Genomic DNA, 16951 nt, shown 5'->3' with positions numbered 1-16951 from the left:
GGTCGATTTGACACCTGGCGGGAGGGGGAATGCTTGATGGTGTCAGACATGTTCCACAACTTCAATGTACTTACGTTCAAAAGTTGCCAAAGAGACTTCCAGGTCCAAAGCAGCAAGCACTTTCATTACCTCCAACTCACTATGTGTGGGAGGGTATACTCAGACGTGAGTCCCTTGCTCATTGCACCATCAGGATTCAAGCAAGCCGGGCCGAAGAAGGCTGTGATGCCAGAAACCGGTCCCCGGAAGCTTGTTTCCTTCCCAGTATAAGAATTGGCTTGGTAGTTTGGTTTGCCCTGTTCCCATCATGCACTGGGACAGGAACAGACTAATTTGCATATAGCCAAGTTCTGAGCTGGGATGGTGCAGTGAGCTAAAAAACGGTGATGGATTAAAACCATGATCTCTTGACTTGGTAAGAGTATTCTGCATCATTCAGAAGCTCTGTCCATCACCACCCCCCTGTTCCAAAATCGGTTTTATCCACACTATGTGTGGGAGGGTATACTCAGACGTGAGTCCCTTGCTCATTGCACCATCAGGATTCAAGCAAGCCTGGCCGAAGAAGGCTGTGATGCCAGAAACCGGTCCCCGGAAGCTTGTTTCCTTCCCAGTATAAGAATTGGCTTGGTAGTTTGGTTTGCCCTGTTCCCATCATGCACTGGGACAGGAACAGACTAATTTGCATATAGCCAAGTTCTGAGCTGGGATGGTGCAGTGAGCTAAAAAACGGTGATGGATTAAAACCATGATCTCTTGACTTGGTAAGAGTATTCTGCATCATTCAGAAGCTCTGTCCATCACCACCCCCCTGTTCCAAAATCGGTTTTATCCACACTATGTGTGGGAGGGTATACTCAGACGTGAGTCCCTTGCTCATTGCACCATCAGGATTCAAGCAAGCCGGGCCGAAGAAGGCTGTGATGCCAGAAACCGGTCCCCGGAAGCTTGTTTCCTTCCCAGTATAAGAATTGGCTTGGTAGTTTGGTTTGCCCTGTTCCCATCATGCACTGGGACAGGAACAGACTAATTTGCATATAGCCAAGTTCTGAGCTGGGATGGTGCAGTGAGCTAAAAAACGGTGATGGATTAAAACCATGATCTCTTGACTTGGTAAGAGTATTCTGCATCATTCAGAAGCTCTGTCCATCACCACCCCCCTGTTCCAAAATCGATTACCTCCAACTCAAACATTGGGTCTCCCAGCCCCTGTTAAAGGAAGCGACCACTAGAGAACGCACCCTGATAGAGCGATGGGTTCAGAAGGGGGGCGCCATGAAGGGAGCGATCGATTTTCTCGACGGCTTACTTTTGTCGGCAATACATGCCCCGCAAGCCCACTACATGTCTTTCTGGGAACAAATTATTAGAAGAGACATCTCAGAAGTGGAGTGGAAGCATCTATAGTCGGATATAACCAAGAGCAATTGTAATGGGACTCTGAGACTCACTGAATAAGACCCTGTACGATTGGTACCTTTACCCCACTAAACTTAAAAAGATATTATCTAACTCCTCTAATCTCTGTTGGGACTGATGTGGTCTTCTTGGAGACTTTCTCCATATGGTGGGACTGCCCGACAATTCTCCCTTTCTGGGCGGAGAGTCTCTCTCACATCAAGGCGATCCTCAGTTACACCATACCGACTTCTATTGAGGAAGTCCTTCTAGGCATCAGACATCCGGGGTTAGAACATCAGTCAAGAGCTGATCAAGAAAGCTTATGGGCTTGTCTAAGGGTGGCAAAAACAACGATGGCGGCAGCCTGGAAAAAGACTGAGGCTTGAGCAGTGTCACTATGGCACTCTCTACTTTGGAGAATCCTCAAGATGGAAAGATTAGCAGACATGTTTAGGGATGATTATACAAATTTTGAGTATCGTTGGGGCCCGCTGGTTTCCTTCCTCTCGAGTGGCCTCTCCCATCAGCGGTGTGCCCACCTTCCATAAGAGCACTACAACTTTTCCAGCTCTAAGAAGATGTCTCACCCTTGTTCGTTCACTTCCAGATAAAAATCTAGTTCCACTGGACCCTGCAAGTCTAACAGGGGTTGAGAGCCTCTGCTATGCTGCAAGAGTGACTACCCAAAGGCATTCAGAAAGATGATCCACCAGCAGGAAAGGGGGGGAAGTGGAGGGGGGCTTGTCTATATTAAAGTTGAGATGGGTTTCCTTATCTATTTGTTTTGTGTTACTATGTTAAAAAGGTCATGAATCGAAGCGTGAGAGGGAGACAAGAGGGCATCGCTTGCAGAGAAAATGAATAAAAATTAGATGTAAGTGATTGTCCGATGGCCGATTCTTGTTTCATGCTCTCATTACTCTGTAAACTGTTGATTTCAAGTCAGGATGAATAAATAAAGCTTTGAGAGTAAAAAACAGAATGCTATAGTAAGACCAGCACCCCCTTTCCGGCTAGTTTTTAACCAGTGTCCCCACCCTGCCCCCCACCCCCACTTAGAGTCCCTTTTGGGGGCTTCCAGATCACAGCCCGCGCTGATTTCAGCCAAAAATTCTTGTGCCTTTATTTTAGGGGTAAAGGAGCGTGTCCTACCCTTGAAGATTACCTTCAGTCTGGCTGGGAAACACCTGGCAGCCAATATTCTGCAATGGGGCAAACATTTGCCGGAGACACCAACTCTTCTCCACTGTCGCATGGCAAAAGTCAGGCCTCACAAAAAAAGAATAACCATCAAATGAGCGTCTTGCGTTGGGTCGAGCTTTTAAAAAAAAAATAATAACCCGTCGCAACAAAAAATTACCCCAGAAAAACAGAAGTGCTCTTGGCTTATCCGACTGGCCTCTCTGTCCATTATTCCGTAGGTTGAGTGGGAATCTGGGCGCCCTTTAAATCTCGGTCTACCAGTTCCAGTCAGCTATTTTGGGGAACGCACCTTTAAGTAACTTGATGATGAAGGCCATGGCATTGTTGCCCTCAGCGTTTTTCGCAATGCCCAAAAACCATACGTTATTTTACCGTTGGCGGTTCTCGAAATCCTCCAACTTCCAGAGCACATCAACCAGCTGTGAGTCCTGGCTCTCCACTTGAGTTTGAAGTGTGCATGTAGTCCCCTCGACAGCCACTGTCCGAGTTTTCAAAGTCGCCAGCCTCTCTGTCATGTCTGAGCAGCATTTATTAACCTTACTGATAGCCCCTGAATTCATTTTAGCAGCCAGATGATCCTTACGAGTCTCTGACCTAGCTTCGCCCTGTAGCTGTTTTAACGTAGAATATATCAGACCTATAGTGGGAGCTTGCGGGGACGCGAGAGCCGGAGCAGATTGGGCTCCTGTATATTCATGAAACTGTTGGGTCGCAGAGTAATCCCATGGTAGTTGAGAGGGAGCAGCCATGGCTACATGATTGGTATCAGTAAGTGAGGGACTTTTACTGGGAAGGTTACTCCTGGTCTTCCTCCTTTTTGTAAGGCGCGTTGGAGTAGTTGGAGGGAAAAGGCAATCGGGTGTGCTACTGTTAGAATCACCAGAGTCAGGCCCATCTTCAGAGAGATCCTCCGTGATGGCCAAACCATCCGAATCATCAGTAAGTGAGAAAAATGTATCCCCCTGACCTGGGGAGGCCAGAGTCCTCAAGTCAAGGCTGTCTTGTGGCAAAAGCGATACAGAGGCAGATTTGTTTACTAGGAGTGCCGTATGTATCTAAAGTCAAATGAGCCTTAGCGAGTACCCCCCTTCAGTTCCTAGGGCCCCTTTTATCATTTGCCCCTGCATGTTCGCAAATCCTTTCCACTGGGGTAGAGTCGGAAATGGCCCCCTCCTCAAGCCCAATAACAGCAGTAATGTCACTTGCCCCGGTACTCACAGGCAGGTAATCAGCATTGACCTCGCTACCTCTTTCCGCTCCTGCATTTTCGTCGCCGTGAACTGAGCGAAGAGTAGAGGAGATGAAAAACCAAGGGAATGACAGAATGTTTCCGCACTGCTTGAATGAGTCGGTCCTCAGTGACCCGGAAATCTTCTGCTGCCATGGAGGTCTCTGTCGCGATGCATCGAAGAAAAACAGGGTGTCCATAGAACACAGGCAGAGACATGTGTTCGGGTGATTTCAGTGAATCCCCAAAGAACTACAACTCCCATGATGCCATGGGCATCTGTCGAATCAGACAGTCACATGAGGAAGCACAAGAACATAAGCGCATCCGGGGCACCAGTCGGGTGCCTGTTAATCCGTTCCTTGTGCTGCAGCATGGATGAAGGGTGGTTCGGTAAGGGTGCTTTGTGCACCACTGTTTCCTAGTCCTTCTCGTTGGTGGCTGGAGTTGGTAACACTGTGGCTTGACCTGCGCAGTGTATTTTTTCCTCTGTTGGTCAAGTATGGGCTCCAGCTCTTGCAGGGTGGGGACTAGCAGAACCGCATTGACCTCCGAGCTCTGCTCACCTTGGTTTCCGCATTACTTGCCACGCTGTTATGTGGCTGTCTTCTATGTGGATTGACTCCGTATTAGCGGGCTTGTTCCGCTATTTACTTAGTCCCCACTGGTTGCGGAGCTGCATTGTGAACTAGTACAGCTGATCCGCTGTTCTCAAGTGTTGGCGAGTTGGGGACCTAACTCTTGCATGGAGAACGAGCGGGGGCTGGTACAACGCTAGCTTCCTGATATGTACCGGCTGGCATTTTGCAAGACATTTCACAAGGAGCAATTGTGAGACAAAAACCTTTTTATGGCTCTTTTATGTTTTGAATCCTATGTTCATGGAACCCATGGTCATTCTATAAGTGGTGACTATATAGTGCCTCAAAGGTATTGTACTCTGAAGCTAAGCCGATGGTTATTTGTTAAACACACAAGATGATGGACGGAATGTTGCACAATGACAAAACATTCACCCCCAGTCACAGACCTGGGTTTAATCCATCTGTATTTTGCTCACCAAGCCACCCCAGTTCAGACATGGCCATATGCAAATCAGTCTTGACCCTCTGCCTCATAGGAACAGTCCAGCCTGAACTGCCAAACCAGGTCTTCCCCGGACCGGAATCAAGCATCCTAGGACCGGTTCCTGGCTATCAGCCGTCTTCAGCCAGGATAGGTGGACACCAGTGGCGTAGTGAGCACGGGACCCACGTCTGGGCATACCCTTCCCACATAGGGTGAACAGCAAAACACACAAGATGATGGACGGAATGTTGTACAATGGCAAAACAAAGATGATGGACGGAATGTTGTACAATGGCAAAACATTCACCCCCCAGTCACAGATCTAGGTTTAATCCATCGTTATTTTGCTCACCAAGCAACCCCAGTTCAGACAAGGCCATATGCAAATCAGTCTTGACCCTGTGCCTCATGGGAATAGTCCAGCCTGAACTGCCAAGCCATGTCTTCCCTGGACCGGAATCATGCATCCTAGGGCCGGTTTCTGGCTATCAGCCGTCGTCAGCCAGGATAGCGCGACTCCCTATGTGTGAAGGGTATGCCCAGACGTGGGTCCCGTGCTCACTACGCCACTGGATGGATTAAACCCAGATCTATGACTGGGGGTGAATGTTTTGCCATTGTGCAACATTCCGTCCATCTTCTTGTGTGTTTTGCTATGGTTATTTGTTGGCACATTTGATCCCCGGAACGACTCAAGAGGCAAAGGGTCTTGATCTGGGGATACCTTATCAGTACTATTCTTTTGGGTACCCCCCCCCCCACATCGCATACCTGAAACCCGTGTGTTGACTATTTGTTTGTGTTTATGTTTTTCCCACAGCAGGGGTGGATCGAGCGTTCCGAGCAGGCAAGCTCTCCACCCCTGTTAACATCCACCTGTGTAGAATCTCTGGTATGTGTCTCCTAATTGTAACATACATGACCATGAAGTTTATTGGTATCTACTAAGAGTGTATTGAACCGTGTATTCCATTATTTAGATCCCAAGTGGATCCCTACTTCACTGGTTTCCTTTTCTGGAATAAGGCTTATTTTACTTTACAGGTATTTCTAACATAAGAAAGTAACGTGGGTGTTGTTGTTGGACTTCCAGGTGAACAGTGTTCTCAACGATAATGCTTTTCGTTTCAGGTCTCCTTCCCCACTGTTCCCAACCTTTCCTTCCCCTGTTTGATCACTCCATCAACTCTGTATATTCAAATCAGACCATTGGGCTATCAGGAAGTGGATCATACATAGCAACATACTATCCTGAGGATTCAAGGCCTATGACAGTCTCTGCCGGGTTAGCAGTGAGGGCACCAGCTTTCGCTTTCACTCTGCTGTCTGCTTAAATCTCATCCCCCTTCTCCTTCGTCTCCGTAACGCGGCAAGCTGTAGATGGGGAGGCAGGGGCACCTCCCTTTGTTCCTTATCCTTAGGCTGCTTGGTACGTGGAGGCATCCTAGAGTCCCGGGATACAGCGCTGTTCCAATTCAGGAGCCTGGCCAGCTGACCGAGTAGAAATGCTACCGCTCTCCACGCTCTCCTTGTATGAGCATGGAGCCCCAAAAACAAGCGCAAACTGCCTCAGGGGGTCCGTAGCATATCCGATCACTCCTCTCCTGCTATCAACAGAAGAACCACATCACTGGAGTGAGACACAGGTGAGTGCAGCAGCGTTCTAAGCAGCCGCCATCTTGCCCCTTTCCCCACAGGTTTCACAAACTGAATTACTATGGATTGAAGGATGAGAGATTGCAGCTAGATGCTTTAAAACAGCCTACTTCCTTGTTGTCCTATATTTGGAAGTCTTCACAATGATTCATAAATGTGAACACTGACCAAGTTGCTGAGCTACGAGACAAATGTAGGAAGCGGGCTCTCTATAGGATAAATACCAAATTGAGAGTCCACGGGTTTCCTTACCAGTGGACAGGGGCTTGCTCTAGCAATCCCAAGGTGCTCTACTTGTGTGGTCGAGCAGCCTTAGGCTTATCAGTGGGAAGTGTTAGACATCTGCAAATACACACAATAGTCAATAAATGATATGCATGACTCAATAAAAAGATCCACAACAATTTATAAAAAAGAACACATTTTTTATATATATTTAGACACCATAACCAATTTGATCAGGTAAGTACGTTTTGCAAAAGAAATAAGTTTGTATTCAAAAAGTCGACCGTGCAATTTTTAGAAGTTGAAATGTTATCCTGTGAGAGGAAGATCAAGTACAGCATTCAGGTACAGTACAGCGACTTACGGGACCAATCTCCAGGAGGTAGGTGAGGGGTGGACAAGGTCCAAGGTAGCACTAGCAGAACATCACCAGCCTCACTAGGGCGGACGGTTGTAGGGGTGCAAACGGCGTCCGGTGCCCAATGTTAATCTATGGAGATCGTTCTTTACACCAAGAGGCTGTAGGCCAGTGCGGTTCAATTAACAGGGGGGCTTAAGCCTCACGATGCACAGAGACATAGGGACGCCGTTGGTCCTCTTCTCCACAGCCCAGGGATGATGGGTGCAGAGGTGTCTTCAGGCGTCAGGTATTCCTTACTGGGAGCAGTCGCGGTAGAAGGGACCTGCATGCGGAGGCTGCAGGCAACGTCAGAGAACCCACAAGAGGTGAAACCACGATGGACTGAATCTCTGGAGGACCCCGCTGACACTGTTGCCCACTTCAACTTGAGCTTGGAGCGACTGATACAGTGGTGTCCCTAGGCTTTGAATTTCCGTGGTCTTGAAGTCCGCTTAGGTTTCTTTGGGTTGCCTGCAGGGGAACAGGTCTGCCTTTCCACTGGGGTTCTTGGTTCCAGGGTGAGGCGCTAGCAGATCTCCTAGGATTTGGGGGCTCAGCAGCTGCCCAACAAGTCGTCTATAGGCACCATTGTCAAAGTAAGCAGGCAGGCCGGCAGGGTTGGCATCAAGCCATTTGCTGGATCTTCTGTTCTTGCTCTTTGCGACTCTTCATGCCAGATGTTTTTCTGGTGCCAGGGGCTCCCCATAATACATAATTTATTGGAGTTTACTGGGAGTGTAGGGTAGTAGCCAATAGGCTACTGGCCCGTGGGGTCACTACGCCCCCTATATGACCACCTCCTGCGGGAAGTGGGCATAAACATATCCCACAATTCCTAAGTTTGGAAACACAAAGATGCCCAACTCTGAAAAGTTGGTCCACCTCAGATTAGGCCACCTTAGGGGTGGTACTAGCCTGGTGGTGGGCACAGCCTTCCTCACAAGCTAATTTACTGACTGTCAAGGTGCCAAAGGGTCCTGGTCAAAGGGGGTCAGCTCGCTCCTGTGAGGGGAGCCAGAATTGCATTCCAAATGTGGTAGCTTCTTTGAAGCTCTCCTATCTTGGAATGCTAATCAGCAGGTCATGTTTCTTAACTTCTGAGAGCAACAGCTCTCACCCTTGGGGGTCAGACACTCGTTTCTGGTGGCAGGCTGCCAGAAACCAGTCAGCCAACACACCAGGGCCTGGTACGTTTTCAGGGGCACTCCAGCACATGTTTTAAAATGGCTTCCCTGTTCACTTGCACTGGCAGTAATGGGACTGAATAGCACTGGGGCATATCTGCTCATTGCAGGTTTGCCCTCACGAGCAATATAAAGCACCCTGCCTTAGGGCTGTAGGCCTGCTGTAGGGTTGACTTACAAATTTTACATGTAGTATTTGGGGACATGGCACGTGGGGATATGTGTCATGTCGTGTTTTCACCTTAGTCTGCACCAAAACATGCAGCCGGCAATGGCAGTCTTGCATGTGTTTGGTGAGAGTTCTCTTAAAGTGGCACAGTTTGTGCTGCAGCCCTGAGAGTCCCTTCTTTAGTGTTTCATGCCCTAGGCACCAGGGGTACCATTTAACAGGGACCTAGAGAGAGTACTTAAGGTATTGCCAATTCAAAGGAAACAATTGTACAGTTTTAGGAAAAGAACACTGGTAATGGGGACCTGGTTAGCAGGAACCCAGTACAATTTCAGTCAAAGCTGCATCAGATACAAGACAAAAAGTGTGGGGGGGAGGGCGGTAGTGCAATAAGAATGCAGCTTCCTATCCCAATGTTAATATAGACATTTGATAAGGAGACTTGTGTGGCACCTTCATTCTAGAGTGTGTACTTGGTGTATGCTTTAAGCTTTTCCTGGCAAGTTGTAGCATGTCTGGATTGTATGATCTTGCTACTGTCCCGTTTCATACTCATAAGCCTCCAGCATTGAACTGAGCAAGCCACAAATAAGTGTTTGCTCTTTCTCATTGATTTCATTTCCTGAATACGGAACATACTAGATGTCATCACATCAATGGTGTGCAAGATTCTTTCTGCCTGTGTAGAAAAAGGCCATGACTTGGTTGACATGAAACGGACATACCAACCTAATATTAAACTCCAAGTTTGTTCTTGTAACACTCTGTCCCTGTATATTTGGAAATGCGGCTCATGAGTACTTAGAGCGTAAAGAACACCTTTTATTCTTACTAAGGAGGTTGTTATGAGGAAGGCTTTCCTTAAAAAAACTGCATGGTTTGTTATATCACACCACGGTTGGCCCAACCAGGGCTGCAATCTCTGGGGTCACCCTCTACCTTACATGCCCTGGGTCCCCTTAGTAATATATACTAGGGGCTTACAAGTGAGTTAGCTTATGCCAATCTGGCATAAGCAAATTCGACAAACGTTTTAGGGTCAGGCCACTGCACTGAGGTTTGTTAGTAGGCCCCACCACACACACACAGGGTAGAAAACCAGCAGCATCAGTCCAAAAAGTATATGGTGACCATACAAAAAAAAGACAAAAATAAAACAAAAAGTAATTCAGTTTTATCATTAAGATAGGTTCTCTTACCATTGCATGCAAACAAAACAAAGCTATCTTTACTAATCCAACAAATAAAAATGAAAACAACATTTTCACAGTGGTAAAAATCAGTACAGGAATATTTGAAACAATCAGTAAAGAAATATTTGAAACAATCAGTTTAGGGATATTTGAAACATGACCAAATATTGATAGCAAGTATTCAAAAAACACTTGCCTGTTCTCGCTCAAATATATCAATGAGAATCTCAAGTCCAAGGTTTCTCATGAAGTGATGTAGGTTAAAATCCCCTTCACCAACTAGAAAGAAAAGAGACTTACATTTAAAACGAGGATAATTGGACTACTCCAGACACAAACAGTAGACAAAACATACACAATAATTCTGGATTCGGAACACTTGAGCCAGGATGAAAGATGCATGCTAGAACAGTGTTGATGTTTCTGGCAGCCATATCACAGATGTCTGTTCTTTTCAGGAGCTTTTTCGCACAGGTCATGCATAAGCAGGTACTCTTTAAAGAAATGTAAGTAGGTGCTGGACATGGCCCTCTCTGCAAGGTCACGACCAAACCTTTTGACTTCACCTTTTTTCAGATTTTCTTTTTATTGACTTTAGGGCTCTCTGCACTTTACCACTGCTAACGAGTGCCAAAGAGCATGTGCTTGGTCCCAAAAGCATTGTACAATTTGCTTACACCTGATTCGCATATTTCATTTCACTAAGAAGTGTAGGAAGCTGGCTCTGTATATACAATACCAAAGTGAGGTATAGTGTGCACAGAGTCCAGTGGAACACCAAAGTTAAGTTAGGCAGAGGTAAAGTTAGATAGAACCTTACTCTCTATTTCTGGTAGTGTGGTCGAGCAGTAAGGCAGTATCAGAGGACAGCGTTAAGCATTTGTTGTCAGCAAATGAATTCACACATACAAAGACTGAACTTCAGACCAATTGTTTTTTGTATAAAAGTGGACTTTGCCCCTATGGCTCCTGTACCTTCTTCTGCTAACGATGGATATAAACCGGTATTGGGTATACCTGACAAGGGGGATAAGGTTAGGTTGTTAAGTTGGAATATTGCCAGTCTACGGTCCAAGAGAGGAGACCCCAACTGGTTACATTTTGTAAAGCTGTATGACATTGTCGCCATGCAAGAGACCTGGGATACGGAATGCGATTTTTGGTTGGATGGCTTTACTTCATTTTTTGTACCTGCTTTGCCCTCTCCAGCGGGACGGAATAGAGGGGGCCTCTTGATGTTGGTCTCGGTGAATGTAAAGGGTAAAATTATAAAGGTTGATTGCGCCACACAATTTCCTTGCTATAGAGGTAACCCTGGCTGATGGTTGCAAAATAATTTTTGTAAACGGTTATAATTCACCACATGGCTACCCTGCGAATGTGCATTTAGTGTGGCTACTAGATTTATTAACTGTTTATAAGGAAAAGCAAACCACTTACTGTCATTTTATTTTATTGGGTGATTTTAATTTACATTTGTGTTCACATTGTGACCTTCATCGATGCAGATGGCCCTGACAGTATTCCCCCCCCGCACTTTGAACATAGCCAGAAGGGGCAGGTTCTTGAAAACCTACTAACTAGTAATGATCTGTACGAGGCAGAGTTTCATGATAAAAGTTCACGAGTAGCCACATATACCGGAAGGGACTGTGAATCGATAATTGATTACATTTTTCTATCACAAGGTCTTCTTAAATATGTGATTTTTTATAATGCTTTATCCATGTCTTGAGTGATCACAATCCTGTGGGGATGGAGTTAGCTAATGGTTTTTCGCTCCTACATTCTCCTGTTACTCCACAGGCTGTAATATCAGTCAAATCTAAAGATCAGGGGAGAAGGATCAAATGGGGACAGGTAGTTCCTGATGATTTTTTCCTTAATTTAACATCCATGGCTGCACAAGATTTAAATATTTGTGTCAATCCTCTCTCGAAGGGCGAGGAGGTATTAACATCCTTTGAAGGTATCTGCCGGACAGTGGCCATGAATTTAACAGCTAAAGGCCAGGGAGTTAAAAATAGACCGGTAATGGGCTGGTTTGATAATAACTGCAGAAAGGCCAATAACCTCCTTAAAAAAGCACTTAATGCTCGTCCGAGGGACAAAGCCTTAGTGGTATAGCGCAGAAAGGATTACTCCAGGGCAATCCAAGCAAGCACGTAAAAATGAATTAAAGAGGGAAGCTTGGGCCGAGCTCATGGACAAAGCTACCCTAAAAAATAGTGCCAAGTTTTGGTCTATTATTAATACCCCATTGTTCTCTCGTGACCAAAACGCGGCGCTGGAACTTAACATCTCTGAGGAAGACTGGCTTAGCCATTTTGAAAAAATCTATGGTAGTAACATGGAAAAGGAATCTTTTGAAGTCCCTGTGTCCGAACATCCCCTGGCGCCTGTCAGATTCGATACAGTTGAAGTCATTAAAGCAATCGAGGGTACTGCGGGTCGAAAGGCCCCGGGCCCTGATGGGGTTCCCGCTGATATGTTTAAGGTAAATACTTTGTACTGGGCTGATATTTTAACTAAAGTTTTTAATGCCTCAGCCATTGTGGGATTTCCTAAATCTTGGTCCAGAGCTACTATAATCCCAGTGTTTAAAAAAAGGTCAGAGGGGAGACCCAAGATGTTATAGGCCCATATCATTGTTGGACTCCTCTATTAAAATTCTAGGGAAGGTTGTCCTGGCTAGAATAACATCTTGGGCCAAAGAGAATAATATTCTGACAGAGGTACAATACGGCTTTAGAGCGGGGAGGAGTACGGAGGACCAATGCCTCAATCTTCACCTCATAATATCGAAGTACACGAGGGCAAAAAGGGGATCCATATTCCTAGGCTTCATGGACCTATCCACAGCCTTTGATCTAGTCAATAGATCAAGGCTGGGGACTATGCTCTTGAAATTGGGACTTGACTGCTCCTTGGTGCATTTCCTAGCGGAGTTGCATAAAGATCTGAATGCCTCCATTAGGATGACAACAGAGGGGAAATGTACAGCGAGTTTTAGGTCCTGCAGAGGGGTGCGCCAAGGCTGTATCTTGGCCCCCATGTTATTCACGTTATACGTGAATTCATTGGAGGCTAACTTAACAGCTGTCACTCAGGATATTCCGTGCATGGGGGGTGCGCCAATTCCGGTGCTCCTCTATGCCGACGACGCAGTGCTGATAGCCAGGACCCCGATTGCCCTGCAAAAGCTGCTTGATTCTTTTGGAACTTTTATGTCCAGTCTATATCTGGTGATTAACAGTGGCAAATCCCACACAATGTCAGTAGGGGGCTCTAAAAGTAAAGACAAAACCTTTTTTTGTGGCAGCGAGGTTATCTCTAGCGTAAAGGTTTTCACCTATTGGGGTGTAGTATTCGATCATAGGGGTACTTGGATACCACAGCTAACATCCAAAGCGAATGCAGTGAGAAGTTCTGCCACCGCAGTTTTGGGGTTCGCTAAAAGATTAGGGGGGAAACCCACAGAGGCGATCTTGGCTATTTACAAAGCCAAGACAGTCTCTATTGCAAGATATGGGGCTGCAATTTGGGGGTTTGTAAAACCTGACCGCATCCAAACGGAGGAAAACCAATTCCTGCGGTCATTGCTGGGCCTACCTCAGTCAACAGCAACTTACTCCCTACACCTTGAGATAGGTCTGGGATACATCACAGACATGATACAACTAGCTCCGATCCTGTTATGGATTAAGCTCTGGTTAAATCCGAACCTTAGTCTTAACCATAAGATCATAAAAGATTGTCTAAAACTAGATCACATGAGGGACATTCAGTGGTTGTCCTCTGTAGAGTCTTTAGCTGTGAAGCTAGGTCGCCCTGAGATTTTTGCTAGACCAGAATCCCTGTGTAAAGCAGATCTAGTGTGGGTGAAGACTAACTTCACTAGGCTCTGTGTTGCCGAGCGGGAAGCGGATGAGCTAGGTAAACCCTCTGTGAGGGCACATGTAATGGTAACCACATCCCTTGAGCTGACTCCTTATTTGTCAGTGGTGACAAATTTTTTCCATAGATGGTTACTGACAAAGTTCCGCTTCAATCAAATCCATATGATTCTTTGGGATGAGAAAGGTTGGTGTAGGCCTGAGGATTCAACTCCATGTAAATGTGATGACCAGTCCGCCCAGGACACTGCGCACTTTTTGTTCTTTTGCCCCTTGTATTCTGAACCCCGGAATCGATTTGTAAAACCAATACTGAAAGAGATGAGATTTACGCAGTATAAGCCCGCATTGTTATTTTTGCAAATGATGGAAGCCCCCGTAATTATGTACTGTATCGCCAGTTTTCTGGCTGCATCTGTAAGAATTAGGAGATCAAGATTGGACCTTTAACCCAGAAAGCTAACTATTTTTGTACCATGAATTTAAATAATGGATCTGAATAATGGATTGTTGGGCTCGAACGGAAATGAAATTGTGTAATTATCTTTTTATAACGGGTTTTAATTGTCATTATGACTGAAATTGTATTAATTGATTTTTTAAACATGTTTTAAATAAGTTTTATAAATGTCTAGTATACTTTTATGAATTTAATTAATCGAATAAAGTGGTTTTGACTTGACTTGAATAAAAATATTCTTTTAGTTATTTTATTTTCTATAACCAAGCAAGCCTGGCACAGGTAAGCAATAAATACTTTACAGCAGTAATGTGGTTTGTAAACAGTTTGGATTGCAATAGTAAATGTACTTTGATTTGACTTACAATATTGTTTCAGAAAAATGCAATTATTTGTAAATACATAGACTTAAATGGGATTTTCAGTAAAATACCAGGTAAGTTACTTTTTGGATTATTTTTCTTACTCAGAGTAGTATGCCTGGATATTACTCTGGGACATTTCCTGCAAACAGGTAAGTAAAATCTTTTTTGTTAAACAGTGTAATTGTAAAGAATTTGTTTAGGTTTTCAAACTCCACACTTCAAAACTTTTCCAAGAAAAACAGTCAATGTTATCCTATGGAGGAAAATATAGTTACCTCAAAACCGATAAACCAACCCTTGATCCCTCAGAAGTTGCTAACTACCATCCTATTACCTCTCTACAATTTCCGTAAAAAGTTCTTGAAAAAGCATTAAATGAGGAATTGCTGTCTTTCATAGAATCTAACGACAAACTTGATCTAGCACAATATGGTTTCAGGCCACGGCACAGCACCGAATCGGCATTGATTGCAGCCACTGAATGCCTTAATGAACAATTAGATCAGGGCGGGAAGGCTATATTAATAATGCTTGATTTATCCGCCGCGTTTGACACGGTAGATCACGGTATATTTTTTCAGCGGCTGGCAGAAATAGGGATCATTGATAAGGCCGCAGATATCTTCGGTCCTATTTAACTAATAGGCAACAAGCTGTGACGTTCGATGAGCACAAATCCCCCTCTTTCGTCATGCCATGTGGGGTACCTCAGCGTTCAGCACTCTCACCTACCCTGTTCAACGTATATGTTACTCCACTGGCTAAACTTATTCGCTCCTTGGGCTTCACAGCCATTTGCTATGCCGACGATACGTAAATTGTTGTCTCACTAGCCGCCAAACCAGAGATAGTGGCAGCACGTTTTAACCTTTGCAAGAGCCATATTATTAGCTGGATGCAGAACAATTGTTTAAAACACCGGGAAGACGGAAGTAGTCCTGTTTGGAAGGGACATTTCACTTTGGAACTCAGATTGGTGGCCCGGGACAGCAGGGCCTTGCCCCCAACCCGTAAAGAAGGTAAAAAATCTTGGAGTTCTGATCGACGATTATCTCTCCCTATCAGACCAGGTCAACAGCATCACCTCTTCCTGCTTCTATACTTTGAATATCCTCCTGAAAACCCTCCCTTTCATTCCTATGCCCCTAAAAAAAATGGTTGTTACGGCCCTGATTCGGCCCAAAATTGACTACTGTAACTCACTCTACCTTGGAGCCAAAAAGAGTGTGGTACATAAACTGCAGACTTTGCAAAATGCTGCCGCACGGCTACTACTAAAACGACCTAAATTCTGTTCCATTAGTCTAGTCATTCGAGAACAGTTGCACTGGCTGCCCATTCCGGCCAGGATCCAGTTCAAATCCATGTGTATTCTACACAAGACGTTGCACGAGGATGGACCCGGGCAGATCAGCCAATGCATCAAGCGTTATGCCCCACAGAGATGTCTCCACTCCGCATCGGCGTCCCTGCTTGTAGTTCCAAGGGTAAAGACGCTGAAATGGGGAGGCAGAAGTTTCCGACACTTAGCCCCAAGGCTATAGAACTCCATGCCCCTGCACCTTAGAACCCAAAGCAACCTACTTCAGTTCAGGAATGATCTTATAACCTGGTTACCTGGCACCTCTGATCAACACTGGCATTGGAGCCCGCTCCAGGGTCGGCAGAGGAGCGGCTGCGGACTGTTAGGGGCTCTCAGTGCGGCAGCTACCATATTGAGTAGCGGAGTGGGAGTGTGAGCGGGGCTGGTGTCCGACCCTCCTGGGGCCCCCTCCCTTTCATCCTCGCGGCGCCAGCCAGGTTCTCGAAGGCTGTGGCCGCCCTACTTTTGCTGCCTCCTGCCTTCCTGTAACCGTGACCGGGGGTCCACCGGCTGCCCGGAATGGGCAGCAGGCGCCCCCTTTCTTCCCTCACGCCGCCACCATCTGAGGTGGTGCCATACCTTACTGGCCACCGCTTGGACATCCGCAAGCCCCTGGAACTGGGCAGTCTCCTACACCCGGTAGCCTATGCTGATTCTTGGGCTACCTCTTACCTCTGCTGGGCCCAATCTCGCCGGTGGCGGCAGATCAGCATCCACACGCAGGAATGCTCCGTGAGTGGGTAGTGGGCAGGGTGGGGATCAGCTGTCTTGCTGGGCCCGGAGGTCTATATAGGGTCATCCCGTGGGTGCCCAACCCACCACTCCCCCCCCCCCCCCGACCCTCCGTGGAGCCACAGCAGCCTGAGACACCATACTTGGTCTTGCCCGGCAAGCCCTGGGGATCTTTGCTGATGGTGCTTTCAGCAAGAGTGCTCACCTCTGCCAGATCTGCCCCAGTGTGCCCCTGCCCTCCCATCAATCTAGCCCTTGTCACCCTGCGGAGAGGGACTGTGGAAAGGGGTGCTGTACCTGGGTCTGGGGCGCCTCTGGCCTGTTGCCGTAGTCCAAGCCATGAGGCCAAGTTGGCCGTGACCGGCCTACACCCTGCAGGAGGCCGGGACTTCCCCCCCCCCCCCCCCC

The 16951-nt window shown here is 46.4% G+C and overlaps 1 protein-coding gene across 1 annotated transcript in view; it reads right to left on the bottom strand.

The window, feature by feature from the left end:
- LOC144752569 (poly [ADP-ribose] polymerase tankyrase-2-like) overlaps positions 1–16951 on the bottom strand; it is a 446314-nt gene that overhangs the window by 242806 nt on the left and 186557 nt on the right. The window contains exon 12 of the mRNA XM_078640458.1: positions 9924–10006. Coding sequence (XP_078496584.1) covers positions 9924–10006 — 83 coding nt within the window. The remainder of the gene's footprint in view (positions 1–9923; positions 10007–16951) is intronic.

Source organism: Lissotriton helveticus, chromosome 5_1 (genome assembly GCF_964261635.1).
Source record: "Lissotriton helveticus chromosome 5_1, aLisHel1.1, whole genome shotgun sequence".
Taxonomy (NCBI): domain Eukaryota; kingdom Metazoa; phylum Chordata; class Amphibia; order Caudata; family Salamandridae; genus Lissotriton; species Lissotriton helveticus.
Note: the sequence above shows the minus strand (reverse complement) of the source record. Positions and strands in the feature narration are given on the sequence as shown.